This window comes from Euprymna scolopes, chromosome 38 (assembly GCF_053919585.1).
Source record: "Euprymna scolopes isolate OS-2025 chromosome 38, ASM5391958v1, whole genome shotgun sequence".
Taxonomy (NCBI): domain Eukaryota; kingdom Metazoa; phylum Mollusca; class Cephalopoda; order Sepiida; family Sepiolidae; genus Euprymna; species Euprymna scolopes.
The window spans coordinates 30,145,565-30,166,696 of record NC_136519.1 but is presented as its reverse complement, the minus strand read 5'-3'; the positions used below and the strand labels follow the sequence as shown (position 1 = coordinate 30,166,696).

Here is a 21,132-nt window from a genome sequence, read left to right as displayed (position 1 = left end):
TTGACGTTCAGCTGTCTGTTCTGGTTCCCATTGGCGTTCAGCAACCTGTTCTGGTTCCTATTGACGTTCAACTTCCTGTACTTGTGCCCATTGATATTCTGCTGCCTGTTCTGGTGCCCATTGTCTTCCAGCTGTTCTTTTGGCCATTGACGTTCAGCTACGTGTTCTGGTTCCCATTAACGTTAAGCAACCTGTTTTGGTGCCCATTGACGTTCAGCTACCTGTTCCAGCGCCCATTGATGTTCATCTTCCTGTTTTGTGCCTATTTACGTTCAGATTCCTGTTCTGGTGCCCATTAATTTCAACTTCCTGTGCTTATGCCCATTGACGTTCAGCTACCCGTTCTTGTGCCCATTTACGTTCAGCTTCCTCTCCCGTTGTCCATTGACGTTCAGCTGTCTGTTCTGGTACCCATTGACGTTCAGCTTCCTGTTCTGGTGCCCATTGACGTTCAGCTTGTTTTTCTGGTGCCCATTGACGTTCAGCTGCCTGTTCTGGTGCCTACTGACGTTCCACTGCCTATTCTGGTGCCCATTGAAGTTCAGCTTCCTGTTCCGGTGCCCATTGACGTTATGGTACTTGTTCCAGGTCCCATTGACGTTCAGCTACCTGTTCTGGTGCCTATTGACGTTCAGCTACATTTTCCAGGTCCCATTGACTTTCAGCTTCCTGTTCCGGTGCCCATTGACGTTAAGGTACTTGTTGCAGTGCCATTGAAGTTCTGCTGCCTGTTCTGGTACCCATTGATGTTCAGCTTCCTGTTCTTGTGCCCATTGACGTTCAGCTTCCTGTCTGGTGCCGAGTGACTTTCAGCCTCCTGTTTTCTTGTTACCATTGACGTTAAGCTACTTATTCCAGCGCCCATTGACGTTCTGCTGCCTTTTCTGGTACCCATTGATGTTCATCTTCCTGTTCTTGTGCCCATTGACGTTCTGCTGCCTGTTCTGGTACCCATTGATGTTCAGCTTCCTGTCTGGTGCCGAGTGACTTTCAGCCTCCTGTTTTCTTGTTCCCATTGACGTTAAGCTACTTATTCCAGCGCCCATTGACGTTCTGCTGCCTGTTCTGGTGCTCGTTGATGTCGAGATGCCTGTTCCAGCGCCCATTGACACTCGACTACCAGTTTCCAATATCCACTTACAACCAGGTACCTTTTTCAGAACCCATTAACGTTCTGCCACCTGTTTCAATGCCCACTGATGTTCAGCTATCAGTTCCCAGTGACTGATCCCATCTCGCTCTGGTTAATTCGGAATACATGCTCTCCATTGTCAATAACTTACCTTTTCGATTCTTGGTGAATAAACCATGGTACCTATCATCTTTAAATGATCATCGGTGTGTGTCATTCTTCTTTGCTATTGCCGATATCTCTTTGCCTTTTTATCTACCATGTTAGTTGTTTGGTCGATTGGCACCTCCTCACCTCTCGGCTCTATGCAACATATCTACCACTAGTCTCATCCTTTTAGACAGAGTTCAAAAAAGAGTCTAATATAATAGGTCTTGCACTGCAAACCAAGATCTTGGTCTTTCTTTCTCGTCAAATCTTTCTTAAATCCATTGCTATTTCTGCTTCTCCTAAAATCCATCCTCTCTATGGATCTAAACACTTTTTCACACCCGAGGCTATTTTCTATCTTTACAAATTCACTATCAGACCATGTATGGAGTAGTGTTGTCATTTTTGGACTGGTAAATGTGTTTCACGTTTGAAGGTTCTTAATATATTGCAGAAACGTATCTGTAATTTGATTGGTCCCCTCCTCCACTTTCTTCTTCACTGCAACCTTTCTCTCACAAACGTAATGTTGCTAGTCTCAATCGCTTCTACAAATACTATTGTAGCATGTGTTCCTCTGAATTGTGGGATAGACCAGGGAAGCGATCTAGTTAGAAAACAGTTACTGGGTTTTTTTTATAGAGTCACAGGGGTAGGGAGGTGAAGATGGCTGTGATGATGATGTGACACAAGCCACAGGATATTCAAGCAGCTTATTAGAAAGCCTAGCAGAAGTTACATTAAAGATCTGGCTCGATGCAAGCCGGGAGTATGAAGATAATCCCATGGCGGTTTGTCACACAAGATGGCAGATTCTAGTTGAGGCTATGGGTCCAGCTAGTCCCCTAAGATATGGTGACAGTCATGAAAGATGAAACCAAGTAGAGAGTTCTTCTATCGATCCAGTAGATATCTCACTGCTGATGCCATTTTCTACCTATATAAGAGCCAGGTACGTCAAAGGATTGAGTAGTTTCCATATCTGGGCAGGATCTGCTAGAAAGGACTTATCTTGCTTTGATAAAGTTCAAAATAGACTTTGTAGCGTAGTGGGGGATGCCCTATTCTCTTCCCTGCAGCCTCTTTCTCACAGAAGAGATGTTGCAAGTCTGTCTCTGCTTTTTCGTTATTTTCATGGCAAGTGCTCGTCTGAGCTCCAATCTATGGTCACTCCTCACCAAACTTTCACGAGAAACACTCATCTAGCTGAAAACACTATCAATAATTTCCCCCACTCTTTCTGTGCCTAAATCTAAACGTAGATTCCTTGAACAAAGTTTCTTTCTTAGAACTGCACGCGTGTAGAACTGTCTTCCGTTTGCTTTCCAGCTGACTACAATATGGTTGTCTTCAAGTCTAATGTAAACAAGTTCTTGATGAGCCGTTCCACTTAAGTTAACAAATTTACCGAATTTCCATTACTAACAATTACTATATTGTCCAATTGACTACTATACACTCTTAACCCTTATCCTCGGGTGGCCTCTCGGCCTTGATAAGTCGTGATGCCTATGTAAAAAAAAAAGAGCAAGTGACTAGTATTTAAAACTAGAGAGAAGGAGAGAGACAAGCAGGTAATTAGGTGTTACTGTTGTTGCAAGGTGGGACACATACAGAGATTCTGCAAACAGCATAACAAGTACGTTAATGGAATGAACTCATACTACTGGTACCCTCTCGATTAACCCAACAAGCAGCAAAATTCCACCCATTTACTGTAGAGGTCCTTGAATGCCAGAAAGCTTTCTACTAATAGTTTCTTCCCTCAAACTGCTAGACTTTGGAATTCCCTCCTGTTTCCTGCTTCACTGACTGTATCAACACACAGAAATGTAAATGTAATGCGAACAAACATCTCACTGCTGAAATCCCTAATAAGGTTCGTGTAGACATGATCGCAAATAGTAGCCCTAACGTTCGCCTTTTGGCTAGTAACAAAGTGTAGTATCTGTTCTGATACTACACTTGTCACTTCACCGTTTCTGTCTTCGGTCAGTGGAGGAGAAATCCTTCATGACAGAGACAATTTTTATTTTTGTTACTATCCAGAGTGCCCCTATTTGAGGAGCTGGATTTTACCCACATTTAAAACCGTGTCTAACTCAGCCCTCGTGGGAAGGCAAGTAAATATGAACAATTTACCTTGTGATTAATAGTTAAAAAAAAAAAAAATAAATATAATGATCTTATTACTTTTTTCAGTGACCTTCTCACTTCAATCTGCCAAGGGGGGCACCCTAGGAAGTTATAAAAGTACCTTGTACCGAACCACCACGGACCAGTGAAGTGAAGTGTCTCAGGCAACCGGCAATAACTTCCCGCTTCATAAGGAGGAAATAATGCCTGTGAAGATGTCCTCCTGCGACCAAAAAGAGCATCATTCTCTACTCTGGACGAAAAAAAAATGCATAAAATAAAAATTGGAATCTTATTTAAATCTTTATAGCGATGTTTCTCTAGTGACGCTGAATAAAATGCGAACTATTTCTTTGCGCGTGAGATTCCGCATCTTATGGCGTGAAGCGGTCGTTGAAAAACGTGGATGGTCTCGTCACGTGGTACGGTGTACAAACCTATATAAACTCTCGCTTCTTCTAAACAAACAAATCGCAGAAAACACAAAAGAAGTAGTTTAATAACAAAAAAAAAAAAAAAAAAAAAATATGGAACCCGATGTCATACAAATCGCTCCATACGTTGCAAAAGAAGAGGATTTTGGATCGCAACTTGTTATATTGAAAAGTTCAAATAACGTCAAAGAATTACAGACATATTTACGCGACAAGTAAGCAATTATTAAAACAAAAGTAATCTTTATCTCACTCACTTTTTTCTTCAACCCATTAATGACAGCGTGGAGACTGGCAATTATTCTTCGGCGCAATCGACACGCCGCGGAAATACACTTCATTAATTTTTTTTTTTTTTTTTTTTTTTTTTTTTTTTTTTCACGATTCGTAAAATCTATTTTTGTTTCCTGTTTTTCAATTTTATTATAATCGTGGATTTAGTGAATTATCGTTTCTTTTTTTTTTTTTTTTTTTTTTTTTTTGTTCTAACAAAGTGGTTTTGCTTCAGTTTCGTCTTTTTTTTTCTCGGGAGGGAGCATAATTTGTTGCCTTTAAATTAAAAGGCAGTCTTTATTGTTAAAGACTAATTTTCTTAAGTTCAATTGTAGTATAAAGTCGTTGAAATGTCGCTTATATATTTTTATATTAATAAAATTCTGTAGTAAGGAGCAGCGTGCTATTATTTATTTTTTATATGATTGAGTTTTTTTTTTTTTTTTTTTTTACAGTATCGGTTTACGTTGAATAAACCGGAACAGAAACTGTTATATTTAGCATAACTACGGGATCTCTTTAGTAAATCGTTAGGTGAAAGTACAGAATACCCCCCCCCCCTGATCCGTATTAATGGGCTTTTAAATAACGTTATTTCAGCATGGTCCGTATTTTCCATAAGTATCAGATTCTGTGAACATTTGTTTCTAGTAACGTAGACGTTATTTTACTATTTAAGCAAATATAAAAAAAAAAAGAAACGATTTAAATCTTAAAATAAGTTAAAACACAAACCTCTTCTAGGTCGGTAGAAGAGTTGCCTTTGGTAGCATTTGAATGCTACATATTTTTTTTTTTTTTTTTTTTTTTTTTTTTTTTTTTTTTTTTTTTTCTGTAAAACATGCCCTAACAAATACTGACTCGTTAATAAAATTCTAAAGTTTTACTTTATAAAAAAAACAAAAAAAACAAAAAAAAAAACACAACGGACCTGAACCGCTTTCGGAACAAATACCCCCAATCCCTTTCCCCATCTTAAGAACGACTCCCCCCACCCCACCAGTGGTTTGTTATTGATTGGACGAGAACACCCTTTCCTTTATATTAGTGTCCGATGGACGGTATGGGTCAGTGTTCTCGTTCAGATCCGCCAAAAATACAACTTAAAACCCACATCAGATTTAGGTGATTAATCCTATTGAACCTGATTTACTGCTTATGGATTTTTATTTTGACTATTCTCATCGTTTCGGTTGATGTAATCTCCGACTTTCTTTATTGGTCGAAATTTTGTAAAGACTTATCCCTTGTCTAAAAAGATTTTAGTTTGAAAAATTGATGCATATGCCGAATACGAACTGTGCTGTTTTTAGATGGGATTTCAAGTTTTTACAATCTTATTAAATTGATAGATGAAAGTAGTTTTTAACCTCCTGTGAAACTTAAGTTTTCTTCGATCACTTTCAGTTCGATTCATCCGTGATCACTGACACATGTGATCTCTCTCCCCCGCCCCCACCCCACCCCGAACATAGTTTGTCTTCAAAAAATTATAATCGCATCTTAATAAAAAAATAAAATGGATCCCCCTCCCCCTTTTTTTTTGTAAAGCCAATATTCTCGAAGACTGGAGGTGTCTTGCAACATTTTTTTTTTTTTTTAAGTAAAGACCCTTGGAAAATGTATTTGGGTTCATTGAACTACTGTTATCTAAGTACCATTTTTCACAACGGTCGATGTAACCTTCGGTGCTTCTACACTTTATCGCCGAAACTAGAGACGCCATTTTATTTCGAGCACCTGTCGATTAGAATCAGGGAGAAATCAGTATTTTAAACTATGGCCGAAGTTAGAAATAACAATTAAACTAGATAAACTTCCGGAAAGAATTATGAAAAAAAAGTGAAAGAATATATCCATAATTGTTTAATTGGAAATGTTTCGATTTATTTAATGAAAACGGCAAAGTTTTCATTTAATTTTAGATTAATTGCTTCTTAATGGAAGCAATCGTTCTCCAGTTTATTTATTTGTGTTTATTTCATGCTTCGGCCATAGTTTAAAATACTGATTTCTCCCTTGGATTTTGACAGCAAGTGCGCGAAATAAAATGGCGTCTCCAGTTTTGGCGATAAAGTGTAGAAGTATCTTCTCGGACTCTGAAATTTAAAACGAAACCTTTTATTTTCGTCGCGGGAGTAGCATGCTCTCGTTCTGTCAGCCATGATTGGATAGAGGTCTTAAGTAATTTGCAATTGTATTTGTTTTTTTTTATTTTTTTGTAAACAAGTCGGCCATTTTCAATCTTAACATGTGGCTAAAAAAGAATAAATTACTTGTGACTCTTGAAAGAAATTTGGAAGCATTTAATGCAGTCATTTAATCTGGTATTAACTTTATTAATAAATTAACAAAATTACTTGAACAAAATTGTTTTTTCAAACAATTTGGTTTATTTAATGACCAAATTTTACGGTAATTTTAAGATTAAATGATGCGAAGTGTCGATCTCGCGGATTCCGTCCTAAAAATTAGTGAAAAGGGATTTATAATTGAAAAGTGACCGTTTCGTTTTCCTACATTAAAAACCGACCTTTTTGTCCAACTTCGTCCTCGCAGGGAAACTAGAGAATCGATCATTAGTGTTCGTCGACTCGTATCTTTTTCTTTCCACGTATATACGTAAATTCTATAACTACAAATCCAATTATCTATTTTTATATATTAAAATAAATAAAAATATAATCTTAAATCCTAAAAAAAAAAAAAAAAAAGTTAACCTGACTCTTATCTTTGAGCCGTCGGGGGGGGGGGGATGATAAATACACTTTTTGTATAAATATAGGTTGATTTTAAATCTAATTTCAGTACTTGTGGAGAATACGGACTGTGCTTATGTTCTGTAGGACCCCCTTTTTAAGATGTGGCGTTTTTGTTTTTTTTGTGTTCAAGTTTAATAAAGGGCGAAGCAAACCGATTCAGATTCTTTTTTTTTTTTTTTTTTTTCATAAAATAAATCGCAGGTTTCGCTTTTTTTTTTTTTTTTTTTTTTTTTTTAAGTATTACAAAAAATATGAAATATTGATTTCTTTATTTAGAAAAATAGCATTTTGACACCTTTTAGACTTCGAGTCACCTGTTTGTTTCCTTAAAGGTGCTATCAATATTAAACTTAACTTTGATAATAAAAAAAAAAAAAAAAAAAAATAGCACTGTCCGCATTATGCAAGTAGTACTAATATCAAGTTTTTAATTGCTGACTGCTATATTTTTCTTACACCAGAAATTTCGAATCCAAATTTTATAGACAAGACTGACATTTAATTTTGAATATTTTCACCTAGCAAAAATAAAAATTGTCCTCTGCTCTTTAGTCTACATTTCTTAAAATCTTGTTGCATGGCATATTTCAATAGATGTGGTCTCATGACAAAACAATGTCAAGTCTTGTTTTTTTAAACACGTGTTCAGCCACGACCTGGCGTTTGGTCGTGGTTCAGTTAATTTTTTTTTTTCAAGTACAATCTATTCGGTACTTTTATCATATTTGACTTCAATTGTGACAAAATGACAGGTGTTTGAACCAACAAAACATTTTTCAAACTTGAATCCCAAATTATCTGGAGGAGGGGGGGCGGTGATAAAATTGATAGTAGCAATAACACTTATGAATGAATGTTGTTTAATTCTCTTAAGCCTGCGTACGTGTTCAGCGTCCCAAATTTTTTCTTCAAAAGACCATTTTTTTTTTTTTTTTTTTTTTTAAGGGATTAGCGGCGTAAGATTGGATTGGGGTAGAAATTTCGAAAAGTATTTTTCCACGAAGTACTCGCAGAGCACGCTAGATTAACCTCCCCTATATGAACATCGTGTTACATAAGTTTTTTTTGTACCCTTTAAGCCAAAAATGCAAAACGATTTTTTTTTTACGCAAGGAAGTTAACAAGACTCGAAGGCCACTCCAGGATATGAGTGTAAGGTAGTCGGTGAGACAACAGCTTGGTGATCGTTCCTGGTGGAAATTTTTGGCTTTCCTTTTTTTTTTTTTTTTTACAAAGAAATCACAACTTATCGAGGCCCAGACGCCATTCGAGGATAAGGGATAAGTGGGTAGAATTTGATTATGGTGAGTGTTGCAGCAGGTCGAGGGGTAGGAAAGTGCCAATCAACCGTATAACTAACAAGGTAGGCAGTTTTTACACCATAGTTTTATATGACTTTGATTGTATCACGAACAAAATAACTAGCCAATCGCATTGAGTTTCAAAATCACATGTTTCATTTAAAAAAAAAATGCATATATCCACTCTGTCAAACTACTTCTCTACCCCCCCCCCTCTATTTGATAAAAGTAAAGGCCTTAACCTTTTGACCCAGTCAAACTCATCAACCACTGGCCTGTCGGTTATGATTTGAGGGTATGTTAGAAGGTAAAAGGCAGATGTTTTTGATTGGACATCTCAAAAGTCGGGTGTCCATCAACCAACTTGCCCTGATGCGGAAGGAATGGCAAAAAAAAGCAAGATACGTGGGTTCACAATCCACACCAAGCGGAAGATGTGACTCCTGAGACACAAAGGCAAAAAGGATAACGAAGATAGCTGATATTTGTTTTAAGACGACGGATATCATGTTTTTAGTAGGAAAACGAAAATGGTAAATTTGTAGGAATGGATTTTGTATATTCACGATAAGTCCAAATGAAACAATATCAGTCGTTGGAAACTGGTTGCTGGACGTCAGTGGCGTCTGGAATGAGCAGAAGGGTAGTCTTGGAACGCAGGCAGTAAGTTGTATACAAGTGGTTTGTGGCAGCCCTGAAAAGAGCTGTTTGAACTCCTGAGATCCTTTGGTTGTTGGACTTGGATAGGTTGACTGGGAGCATCGGCTGCATTTCAGAAGGCTTCCTGCTGCTTAGATGGGTTGGAAAAAAGTGTTCTTTATCAAAGAATTAGCGGGGCTACTCTGTGTTGCCCGGGTGGAGAGAGGTGTTATACCAAAGATATAAAGTAACTCTCAGCTCTAAAAAAGAAAATGCATCAAAACAAAAATAGCAAGTACCTGTACGACTGCAAAAAAAAAAAAAAAATTTAGCCACAGTAATGCGAAAGAGGAAAAGGTGAAAAAAAGGCTAAGGCACTGTCACGGCCTCGGCGTCTTATGACAGGTCGAAATAACACTTTATTAATCGTACATTAAGATTGCTAAGCATATGACTTGTAAAAATGTTGAGGCAAAAAGTGACCCCCTTTTTGATTGAAGCTAAGATTAGCACTTGCCATGAAAATAACGATAGACCAGACAGGCTTACAACATCTCTTCTGTGGGGAAAGAGGTTGCAGAGAATAGAAAATGCCATCACTTAAGTTTCGAAGAGTTTTGAACCCTTAAGGTAGAATAAGGTGTTGTGAGTAGCTCTGCTCTTCCCCACCACCCCAGATGTGGCAACGGTATTGCATTTTACGATATATCTGGTTCTTGAACAGGTAGGGGATTGCGTCTGGAGTGAGATACCTTCTGGAGCGATAAAATGATGCAACCATTTTTCTGGTGACCTTGGCAAGTGTTTAAGTAATCGAATTATGAGTGTTTTACTTGTGATATTAAACTATTTTGTCACTTCTCAAAGAAAAGATGAGCATGGGTAAGTGGTTAATGGGAAAAGATGAAGAGTACTATGGGAGTACTAACAGATGATCCATAACAATTGCTGACACTCTATTTCAAGATGGTTTTAATCGGCAGAAAATCTGTCCCGTAGTAATGTGTTGCACAGGTGGAAAGCTCTTGCAAATAAGCTGTCCATGGAAATTTTCCAGTTTTCACTAGGCATGTAGGAGAAACGAGTCTTTTGTGATAGCAATAAAAGTTCTTGCAAGAAAGGATTTTAAAAATTGGAGCTTGATCAAGCATCTATGGAAGTAACGATTAACTAGCATCATCTCTTCTGTGGGGGGTGGGAGTTCTTGGAAAGAAAGAAAATCTTCTCCGATAGATTTCAGATTTTCTGCTCTGTCAAGACGGAAAAGACTTTCTGCAGTGTCTCCCCACATGCAGTAGTTCTTTTAGATGCATTGGATTCTTGTATATTGTGAAGGATTGCATCTGGAGCAGTAGAATGATCCAAATATTTCAATGACAATACTTCATTTTATATCTGGATTGAAAGTCTGTCCTTAGACTTATCAAAATAAGTCTTCAAATCGAGCCATTCACTTTAACTGCGACGAAGCAGTTATCCGAGCATTGTTCGTGAAAGAGCAGGATGTTTCTAGAAGTATGTTAGGTAACAAGCAAATCCCATCCCCTCACAGCACCATATGCTCAAAGGCCAAAATGATTCAGCAAGATCTTGATCAGTACTCTTCAATGTGTAGCCATAGACAATTATCATCTAGGTAGGTATGTCAATGAATGATCTCCCAATATTATTTGACAAATCATTTAATGAAGGAAAAGAGGCAGAATAAATCCTTGAAATTATGCTGCTATTGATTCTGTATTTACGACCTCACGATTGAATTTTACCAAGTATTTTATGTCACAGGTTCTTGCGCTTTGCAAGGACTTGTGATGAATGGATAAAGGTTATGTAGAGATGTATAATGATTAGGGCTATGACAACAGCATATTCTTTTGCCTCTCGAGTATATGACACAGTTAGTCAACAGAACTGCATCAGTTTATATAAAAACATAAGGTATTAACGGAGATATATATATATATATATATATATATATATATATATATATATATATATGAAGCAAGCAAGCATTGTGGATGTTACAGTTCGATTTAAAGCATGCCGGATGGAATGAACGAAATGAATTAAACTACATATATATATTCTGGAGATATATATACGTGTCAAAACAATGAAAAGAATATTGTTGTCACAGCCCTAATAACGAGTCTCTTTATCTTGTTGACGCATCGTCTATTTAATTCGTGTGGCATTTTCCAATAGAAGGGCACGCCTGTGGAACTCTCTTCTGTTTGTCTGTTTCCCACCTGACTACAACTTGGATGTCCTCAAGTCCAACATGAACAAATTCCTGATAAACTGCCCCCTTAAGTAAGACACTTTATCAAATCTCCATTACTAATGATTACTGCGATATTATCCCATTGATTACTGTACACGCAATAACCCTTATCCTCGAGTGGCCTCCAGGCCTTGATAAGTGGTGCCTCCCATGTGTAAGAAAAAAAAGTGACGTCTTCCGATATGTTATGATCTGGTGTGTAAATGTTTCTCATGTTGATGTGTATGTATAATAGGTATCTGTATGTGTAGATATACTCAAGTTTACAAATAGGACAGATAAACATCTTTTACATTTGTGTAGGACAAAGGAACGACATACCTTGAATCACAAGTATTTTCGTCTGTTCTGACGTAGCCATGTCTCATGAAAAAACTCAAACAACCAAGTTGTTTTATATTTGTATTGTTACGAGGTGTTGGTTTTGAGGTGGCATGCCGTTTCCTTCATAACTACATGTATTTATATTCAATTACAGTCCAGTGCTCCCATGACTGCCATCGTCTGTCTCTACTACACAGCTGTTACAGACTGCCAAATCTAACTCTACTTTTCACGTGTAATCGAAAACTCGCTTCCTTTTCCAACGTCATTCTCTATATTGCATCAAAATGCATCACCTGTTTCTACAGAATGTATTTATCCATTTTCTTTCTTTTTTTTTTTTTTTTTTTTATTTTATATTTTTTGTCCAAAATTCCTAAAACTGCCCAATACATTCTTTGTGAAAAACATACGAATCAGAATGACATTCATCCATTAAGTTACATTCCTAAAAATGATTAAATGCAAATGTTTCAACTGTAAATATTTACTTCGTTTCGATTACATTTTTTTCTGATGTTCTAATTTTTCGTAATAATCGACCGTTATATAATGCTCATTATTTTATTTTCTAGTGTTTTCCGGTAGACTAACAACATAATAGTCGGAGATTACATTGTCTGAAACTGCGTTAAAATTACACTTGAACAGTAGTCGGAATGATTCAAATGAGCTGTTTCCATATTGGTTCATTTTTGCTTGTTAAACAAAAAACAAATACATTTTATTCCTGGATCGATTCTAGTAATTACAAACATGAGGTGCTTTCAATAAGTTTCCAGACTTTTTTCGTATGGGCACTTTTATCAATAGTTGCACAAAAAACTCTAATCCCCTTCAAAGTAATCTCCTCCAGCTGCAATACACTGTATTGTTCCAACAACTTATGGAAAGCCCCATGGAAGTCCTCTAGTGTAAGCATATCAATGACCCTCATCGCAACTTTTCATCTCCTCCATCGTCTCATAACGACAGCCTTTAAGGTTTTCTCTGAACTTAGGGAATAACCAAAAATCACAGGGAACAAGGTTTGGGCTATAGAGAGGGTGAGGAGCTGTCTTGATGCCCATCTGTCAAATGGTCTGATCTTCTCTTAGCACCCTTGGGACAAACTTCATACAAATCTCTTGCATTTTCAGTTCTTTGCGACTAACTGTGTACAGTTCCCATACTGACATCAAACTGTTCACTTATTGTCTCTGTAGACATGAAATTCTTTATTTGGCCAATCAACTTTGGTTTTCTGAATTCCTTACTCTTATCTCATCCCTCACAGACTCTGCCTTCCTTGAATTTCTTATGCCACTTAAAAACTGATGCTTGATTTATGCAAAATGGTTCAAAAGTAGTCTGAAGCATTCCATACGTTTCCATTTTTTCCAAATTTAAAACCATTTTATTGCATATAGTTCTCCCAAAGTCCTCGCATCCAGATTGCATGGGGGGGGGGGCAAAAACCATGTCTTTGCTGTTACGACTACCACCAAACCAGAAGTGACCTAGGTTTAAATTAAGGCTAGACAATCGAAAAAGGGGATGACTTTCGAAAATATTAGTGAAAAAAGCGACCCCCCCCCTCTTTGTAGAAAAGTGCCCAGTTGAGGGTGAAGAAATTAATGTTTTTAGCCAATTTTTCGCTATTTGTCGTCTGAAGGGTCGAGCTTCAAAACGATACTGATCTTATGAAAATCCGTCGCCTCTGTCGAAGGTTTTAGGCAGACATGCAAACCTTCATACATACATTTATATATTGGTAGCTCAAGTTTTCGACCCAAACCGATTTAAAAAAAAAAAAAAAAAAAAAAAAAAAAAAAATTTCCCCATCTTTGAATACCCTTTATGTAAAATTTCAATGTTTAGACCAGAAATTGTCTGAGTAATTTGGTAGATCGCAGAGGTAAAAATTTTTAAACTTTGACCCCTATTATGACCCCCTTAACATTTGTTTTGGACTCAAATCAAGTTAAGTTAGATCCATGTCTAAAGAACCTATATCTAAAATTTCAATTGTTTATACCCAAAATTGGTAGAGAAGTTTGGTAGAGTTCTCAAAGGTCAAATCGTTGAAGTTTGATCCCCTTAACAGCCAAATTTCTGGCCTAAAACAGATTACAAAGATTTTCCTAAATCTCCATACCCTGTATATCAAATTTTGAGTCTGTAGACTGAAAATTGAGTTATTGTGTGCGCGCACACACATACACACACACACTTTATATTTATATAGATTATAAATGGCAGGGATGAATGATTCAATCTACAAACTACTTTGTACCAAAAGCTGTAGAGGTCAAAAGCTTCAAGCCGACTTAACCGACCTCAAGTGAAAGCTGCTGTCAATTTCTCCGGGTTTTATTTCTACTGATAATATTCTTGGTAGGTTAACTAGTTTGATTTTACAAAGAGGTGTATGGGTGTGGCTCAAATTGTGTTACTAACTTGTGACATAGGTGTGTAATAGTCACTTAAATGGATTTTTTAGTGAGTTTTGTATTTACTATTTTTATGTGGTAAAATTGTGATTAAAATAAATCACAAATTTTATTATACTAATGTGATTTATTCCAAAGATTAATTTTGGCAGTTATAATTTCAAAACAATTTTGGGCATGTGAGCCCCCCCCCCCCGTTCCTGGCTTGCAAAGTATATGGTGTAATCTAGAGGTCCAATTTTCACTAACTCTATGCATTAAGTTAGTCTGTATTTTGGCAATGCGTCGAATGTGGTCTTTCAAGTGTTTTATTGTGTCTGCTTTATCAGTATACATGGGACTTTCTATATCCCCGACGAAATAATGTAATAGGGTTAAATTGCATGAATGAGGTGTCCAGTTGATGGGTCAATTTGGTGAAATTATTCATTCGTCAAATGTCTCTGTCAATTGATCACGTGCTGTGTGGCGTGTAGCATCATCCTGCTCAAACCACATGATGAATTGCCAAACCAAGTTGAACTTGAAATAACCGATAGGTGTCAATCTAAAGTTTGGTGCCTCTAAGAAAACTCCTTATATTATACATTTTTAATCATATATTTAATGTGAATAGTTATTGGAGTTGTTTTTTTGATAACGTGATGATTAAACCTTTTTTTGCCAGTAGAAAGCAGCAGTAAACAAGTGCTATTTACTATGCAAACAGGATCAAAAAGCCAAACATCTTTCTCTTCAAATTCTCACTATAAACTCGTATATATAGATAGAACTTGCAAAAATCGGTCAATGGTGCATATTTGGGACTATTTTTGCAAAACTAATTTTTCTATTAGTGGTGATACTTTTCTGCAAAATATTCAGTTGGGATGGGTTGGAAAAAATGACATGGATGCAAAAACAAAAAAAAAAGAAAAAACAATGGTTCAGAAGGTGAAATAGAATGCCGAGCTGATCCTGTGCCCTTACCTCTATGGGGTTCGCTGCTGGAGCCGTGATTGGCTAACGCTATTGTAACCTTGCTAACAATTGTAACCCCCCCTTTTTTTTTATGCTTAAATTTGCCCATTTCCTCCTTGTCTCGATTTCTATTGAATTGCACTATTCGCTTTTTGAATGTTATCTATTATCTCTAGGACTATTTTTGACTCGAGTATATATCAGTTACTATCTTATGTTTTTTTAGATAGTGATGTGCTTCTCGATTAACTGTATCTGATATGTACTCTAGTCAAAACAATAAGAATATTCTCTCGTCATAGCCCTAATTATCTGTTCCTTTGTAGTTTTCATGGTGATCATTGATTAAGCAGTACTTGTAAGAAAACTTAAGCCCCCTTTTTTTTTTTTTTTACATAGGCATCACCACATTATCGAGGCCACTCAAGAATAAGGGTTAAAGACTGTACAGTAGAAATTGGACAATATAGTAATCATTAGTTATGAAAATTTGGTAAATTTGATAACTTATATGGAACGGCTCATCAAGAACTTATTTATGTTAGACTTGAAGGCTACCATATTGTAGTCAGCCGGAAAGCAGGAAAACTGAAGACAATTCCACAGGCGTGCAGTTCTAAGAAAGAAGCTTTGTTCATGGAATCTACATTTAGGTTTAGGCACAGATAAAGAGTGGGGGGAATTATTGATAGTGTTTACAACTAGACGAGTGTTTCTTGTGAAAGTTTGGCGAGGGGGGACCATAGATTGAAGCTCAGTCGAACACTTTCCATGAAAATAACGATGCATCAGAGACAAACTCGCAACATCTCTTCTGTGAGATAGAGGTTGCAAGGAAGAGAAAATGACATCTCCTACGAGGCTACAAAGTCTATTTTGAACTCTATCAAGGTAGGACAAGTCCTTTCTAGCAGCTCCTGCCCAGATGTGGCAACAATATTCCATCCTTGGATGTACCTGGCTCTTATATAGATAGAGAATAACATCAGCAGTGATCGATCTACCGGATCGATAGAAAGATCCCACCATTTTTCCAGCGGCCTTGGCAACAGATTTGATGTACGTGTTCCATTTAAGATCAGGAGTAATGGTCAAGCCAAGAAGCTTGTCAAAACTTTCGATACATTAACCAGAGGCCCAGAGAAAAATAAAATAAAAAATGGATCCTTTTTGGGAATTGATTGATCAGACAGAGGAGAATAAAATTATGTCTTAGATAAGGATGTGAACACGATGAAAAATAAAAGCCAGTTTTAGTCTGGCGGAGGGGGGGGCTAATTTGACCGATGCAAGGAAACGTGACAAAAATATCCAGCAAAAATGGGCTTAACTTCATACAGCTACAAGAGAACTCTGGGTTACGGCATTAAAAATTAACAAAATACAGTATAGTACATAATCAAATAACATTGTAAGGCAGGGCAAATCTGTAACCAAAGGCTAGAAAAACATATTCCACATTGTAACCCGAAAGAAAACATATCCTAGGACCATTGTATCCCGGGTTTCTGCTGTATCATTATAACCCTATGACCTCTGGATTGTATTTGCCGCAATCCTGGTTCACGGGACCATAATATAACCTTATGGGCTGCATCGCCGGGAGCAGAGTTGGGCCGCACCTTAAAGGTAATCCCCGTTCCTGACGACTTGGGGTCACACTTTTAAAAATAAATAAAAATAAAATTGAACTTTTCAAATAAATTCAATCCTTCAAGTCTCCAATGGCCTTGAATCTTCAAAACTTTTCGAAAAGTTTCTGAGAGCCTATAAACTGTCAAGCATCTTACGAATTAAGTTTTTAGGCTCGCAAAAATTTCATAACTCGTGATTTGATCGTCTAGTCTTCATCTTTTCTTCGTCTAGTGGTTAGGATCCTAATATCTATGCCAGACGTTCGCTGGTTGCTTGTTTTTGTATTCGAACACAACTCGCGCACAAACTTTCCAGCTGACTACAATATGGTTGTCTTCAAGTCCAATGTAAACAAGTTCTTGATAAGCCATTCCCCTTAAGTCAACAAATTTACTGAATTTCCATTACTGACAATTACTATATTGTCAAATTGACTACTGTATACTCTTTAACCCTTATCCTCAAGTGGTCCCTGGGCCTTGATAAGTGGTGATGTCTATGTAAAAGAAAAAAAAAAAAAAAACCAAGTCCATGTGGCAGTTCTGCTCTCATGATGGCTGATCGGTAACCCTACCACAAGGATCCTTTGGCTGGTCGCCTTCTGTCAGACGTTGGGGATGAGGACTGACTGCTTTTACAAGCAGGTGCGTCGCTCTTCTCGGCTACAGCTTGAACATCGATCTGGGAACAAATCATTTCACAACCACAGGCAAACAAAGAATCACAAAGCAATCTTTTTAGTAACAAATAATTATTCAGTTGTTACATGTATATCATGTAAGAACATAAACTTGAGGTCTCTCTAAACTTGGAAAATCCAACTTATTTTTCGGTGCAGGATTATAATTGTTCAAATTAACTTTTCCAATCTATTTCGTCAAATCTTGACTTTCCACTTCTAAATTCTCCAAACTTTTTTTTTTTTTTTTTTTTTTTTTTTTTCTGGCAAAAAAAACACTTTATCCCTGTATGCCCCCTCTCTATTTGAGGCTTTGTCTTTTTTTCTGTGTGTGTGTGTGTCTCTCTCTCTCTCTCTCTCTCTCTCTCTGTCCCTTTTTTTTTTTGTTTATTCAACTAATCAGGTCGACCAGAAAACGGTCACTGACCCCTTGGGTGGTCATCTAAACAATAAAATTCTTTATCTCTATTTTCCTTACTCCAACATCGTTTCTATATCTTGAAAGAACGCTTCTTGTCACTCTCAATTATGAAAATTAAATTCTCCTCAGGGGTAATATTATTCCAGTTATTCTCAATAAACCAGATGCTATTTTTTTCTGAATTTGTTTTTCTTGAAGTATCACCAGCAAGACAACTTGGCGTTGTCTCTGATTTATAGATCTTGTTACATTATGATGATAGTCAGTTTTTTATGGGTGGTCGAATATAAGAAAACCGTTTCGTGCAGAAAAGGACAAGACGTCCAGAGCTTCTAGAATGTATGTGTATATGTATTTGTTTAAAAGTTTTGCCTGCCAAACTCCTGTCAGTTTTTGATCTACAGACATGAAACTTCATATAAGTTATTCAAACTCGTGCAAAACTTTATATTTGGGTTTTAGCCGGGAAAATCAGTGAAAATTAAAAAAAAAAAAAAAAAAAAAAAATGGAATTTGCCAGGTGAAGGTCAAACGACGGCACTACAAACATGCATACATAACGTAATAGCTATTGGTTCATGTTCTAATTTTTAGCCTTGTAGAAATCTTCATAGCTTGCGCATTAACGTCAAAGGAAAACTAAATCGTAAGCTAATAGTTTTGGTTTCGATTCTCAGTGGTGGCGCACAAGTCTTTTTTTTTTTTTTTTTTTTTTTTTTTTTTTTTTTTTTTTTTTACGTTTAAAATCATTACTATATTGTGTCCAATATAATGAATATGAAATTTGCATTAATCAAAATATCATATTTAAGCATATTTAAAAAAAAAAATGCGGCTTTCTAATATATGAAATATGTTAATGCTATTAAACTAATTTGCATATCCATTTGTAAACTGACCTCTTAGTAATTCACTGTTTTCTAATTTTAATATTTTTTTTCTGTCTATTCTTTCTCTTAGCTAATTTAACTGAAATTTTGAATGGACCTTTGGTGCAGCAAACTAAGTATTACGGTATGTTTGATGCATAGTCAGACTAGTTTTTAATGCAGAAACTTAATCCTTCAGGCATTAATTTGGCATAAAATCTAGAAATTTAGTGATTTTTTTTTTTTTTTTTTTTTTTTTTTTTTTTTTTTTGTGAAGTCTTTACTGGCTCTTGGATTAGTTTACTTCTAGATATGCAACCAGTTCGCCATTGTGAATTATAATCTCCCCCTCAACAAACATACCTTGCGGCAAAACAAACAACTTAATGAATCTCCTACCCTCCATATGCACACAATTGCACCATAATGCATATTCATTCGTGCACCAGTCTGCAATTTTATTGCATCTTTCTCCCTTCCTTGAAAAAGAAACAGTATTTTTTTCTTTTTCTTTTTTATAAATGTTCAAATATTTTTAGTGAAAAAGTGATTCAGTTTATTTCTTTCTTGCTTTATTTTTTATTTTATTTGTTCTGGTTTGCTTGTGTCTCTTTCAATTTTGATATATTGAAGGGAAAGGGGAGGGCATAATTATTAAAAAAAATTTTTTTTTTAAGTGACGACTAGAAATAATGAAACGCTTATCTTATGGCAATTGTATTTCTTTTCACCGACAACCTTCCAAACCTCACTACAGAATGAAAAATCTTTTCAACTTTTTTTTATATATCTAAAACGAACAAAGTTAAATTATTTAAACAATAAAAATTTAATAGAACAATATACTTTTTTATTTATTTTTTTTTTTTAACAAAGGCTGTTTAAAAAAAAATATCTGAAGAAATTAAAATGTTTGTATCTTCAAGTATCAACATAAAATTTGTATTTAGAATTACACTTATTAAAAAAAAAACACAGAAAAATCTTTATGATGTACATAGTCGTCACAGAACTAGAATGTCATATTCTAAAAATCATGTGGTTTTGTAACTTTTCTATTTGGCTATAGTAAACGAAAATATTTAGTTGTCAAAGGTCAACTAAAGATAAGTTTGTCCGTAGAGCTCTGCTGATGGAATTGTAAATGTACTATTTAACTCACGAGTGGGTTCATACTTTCTCCTTTCCAAAATCTCATTCAGTTTTGTTTGATACACAGACAATGCTAGATTTTATTCTGCTAGTAAAGTTTAACAAGGCCGATAGCCATTAGTCGCATGTTCTCGTGTAATGAATGAATGCGTGAATGTAGGATTGACATGAAATTCTTAAAGATAAACTAAAATGGGCTGAAATGATTAAATAAAAACTAAATGACTTAGAATGACTATAATGAACTTAAGAATGACTTGAATGCTTAAAAAATAACTGGAATCTTTCAAAAACAACTTGAATGATCTTGAATGGCTTTGAGACTGACTGGTTGTAAAGTGGGTGATCATTTTACATTAAATTAATACAGAAGAGTAATCCCCCACTTTATATCACAATAAGTACAGCATGTAGTAAGAACAGATACTGCATTTTGAGATATTAAATCTTTTATTCAGGAAAAAATGAACATGAACAAAAAACTTAGGCACAAGGCCAACTCAAAAGGGGGGGGGGGGTCGTTGGTCATCCTTGTCACTCTAGAACTAAACAAAAGTTTCTCTTAGCTAGAATCTTCTGTCACCATAATGCTGCATTCGCCTTTTCATACTTGGGGACGTCCTACTTAGCACCCAATTTTTAAAACATTTTTTATTAGCATGTAAAAACAAAAAAGATAACAATAAAGGTAATACAATAATTCATTTGTGTCGCGGGGGGGGGGATTTCAGTAGTGATTAGTAGGGTCCTCCCAACTTTGATCTTGGCCAAGAAAAGCTTAAAAGCTAAGAACAGCATCTATTAACACACCTTTGATCTTAACCAAAAAGGCCAAGCATAAAAGTGTTACGGACAGACAGACCGGAGCGACTTATAGAGTCGCTTGCACACGACTAAAAATCGCATGTGTCTATGAATTCCCAGAAATCGCCAATATTTTCTTGTTCAACTGGTTAACGTTGCGATAAGGGATATTGCATAATTTCCTGATTTAGCCTATCTAATCTTTGAAATGATTGAACCACAACTTCTTATTTGACATTTGGTTCAATTGCAGTAAGAAGCAGTTTTTTTCTTCAATCAAATACACATATATACAAATATACAGGGTGTCCCAATAAAATGTATACACTCTTTAAATTATCGCAACTTGCTACATGAATACGCTATGCCACATTCCCAAGAGATGTTTAGGGATAAAGAATGGCACTTCCAGCAGGATGGATCACTTCCCCACTATCATCATGATGTAAGAGTATATCTTGATAGTCACCTGCAAAACAGATAGTTAGGATGCAGAGGAAGTATGGAGTACTGTTTGTGCTCACCAGATTTGAGCACCCCCCCCCCCCGGAATTTTTTTTTGGGGGGGGGGACATGTTAAACACAGGATTCACACTATAAAATGAGCTACAATGAATGAGTTGAAAGATTTCAATATACCAATTGAACTGATTTGGAATGTTTTCGATCCAATAAGTGAGTGTTGTCGGCTGTTCGTGGACCACAATGGCCAACAATTTGAACACTTTTGAAAATTAGCTGGTTT

At 36.2% G+C, this 21,132-nt stretch overlaps 1 protein-coding gene across 1 annotated transcript in view; it reads left to right on the top strand.

Annotated features, from left to right (window-relative positions):
• The first annotated feature begins 3,810 nt into the window (after window positions 1-3,810).
• The window catches only part of LOC145263113 (uracil phosphoribosyltransferase homolog), a 57,225-nt gene continuing 39,903 nt past the window's right edge, over window positions 3,811-21,132 (top strand). The window contains exon 1 of the mRNA XM_080120056.1: window positions 3,811-4,067. Coding sequence (XP_079976182.1) covers window positions 3,946-4,067 — 122 coding nt within the window. The 5' untranslated portion in view covers window positions 3,811-3,945. The remainder of the gene's footprint in view (window positions 4,068-21,132) is intronic.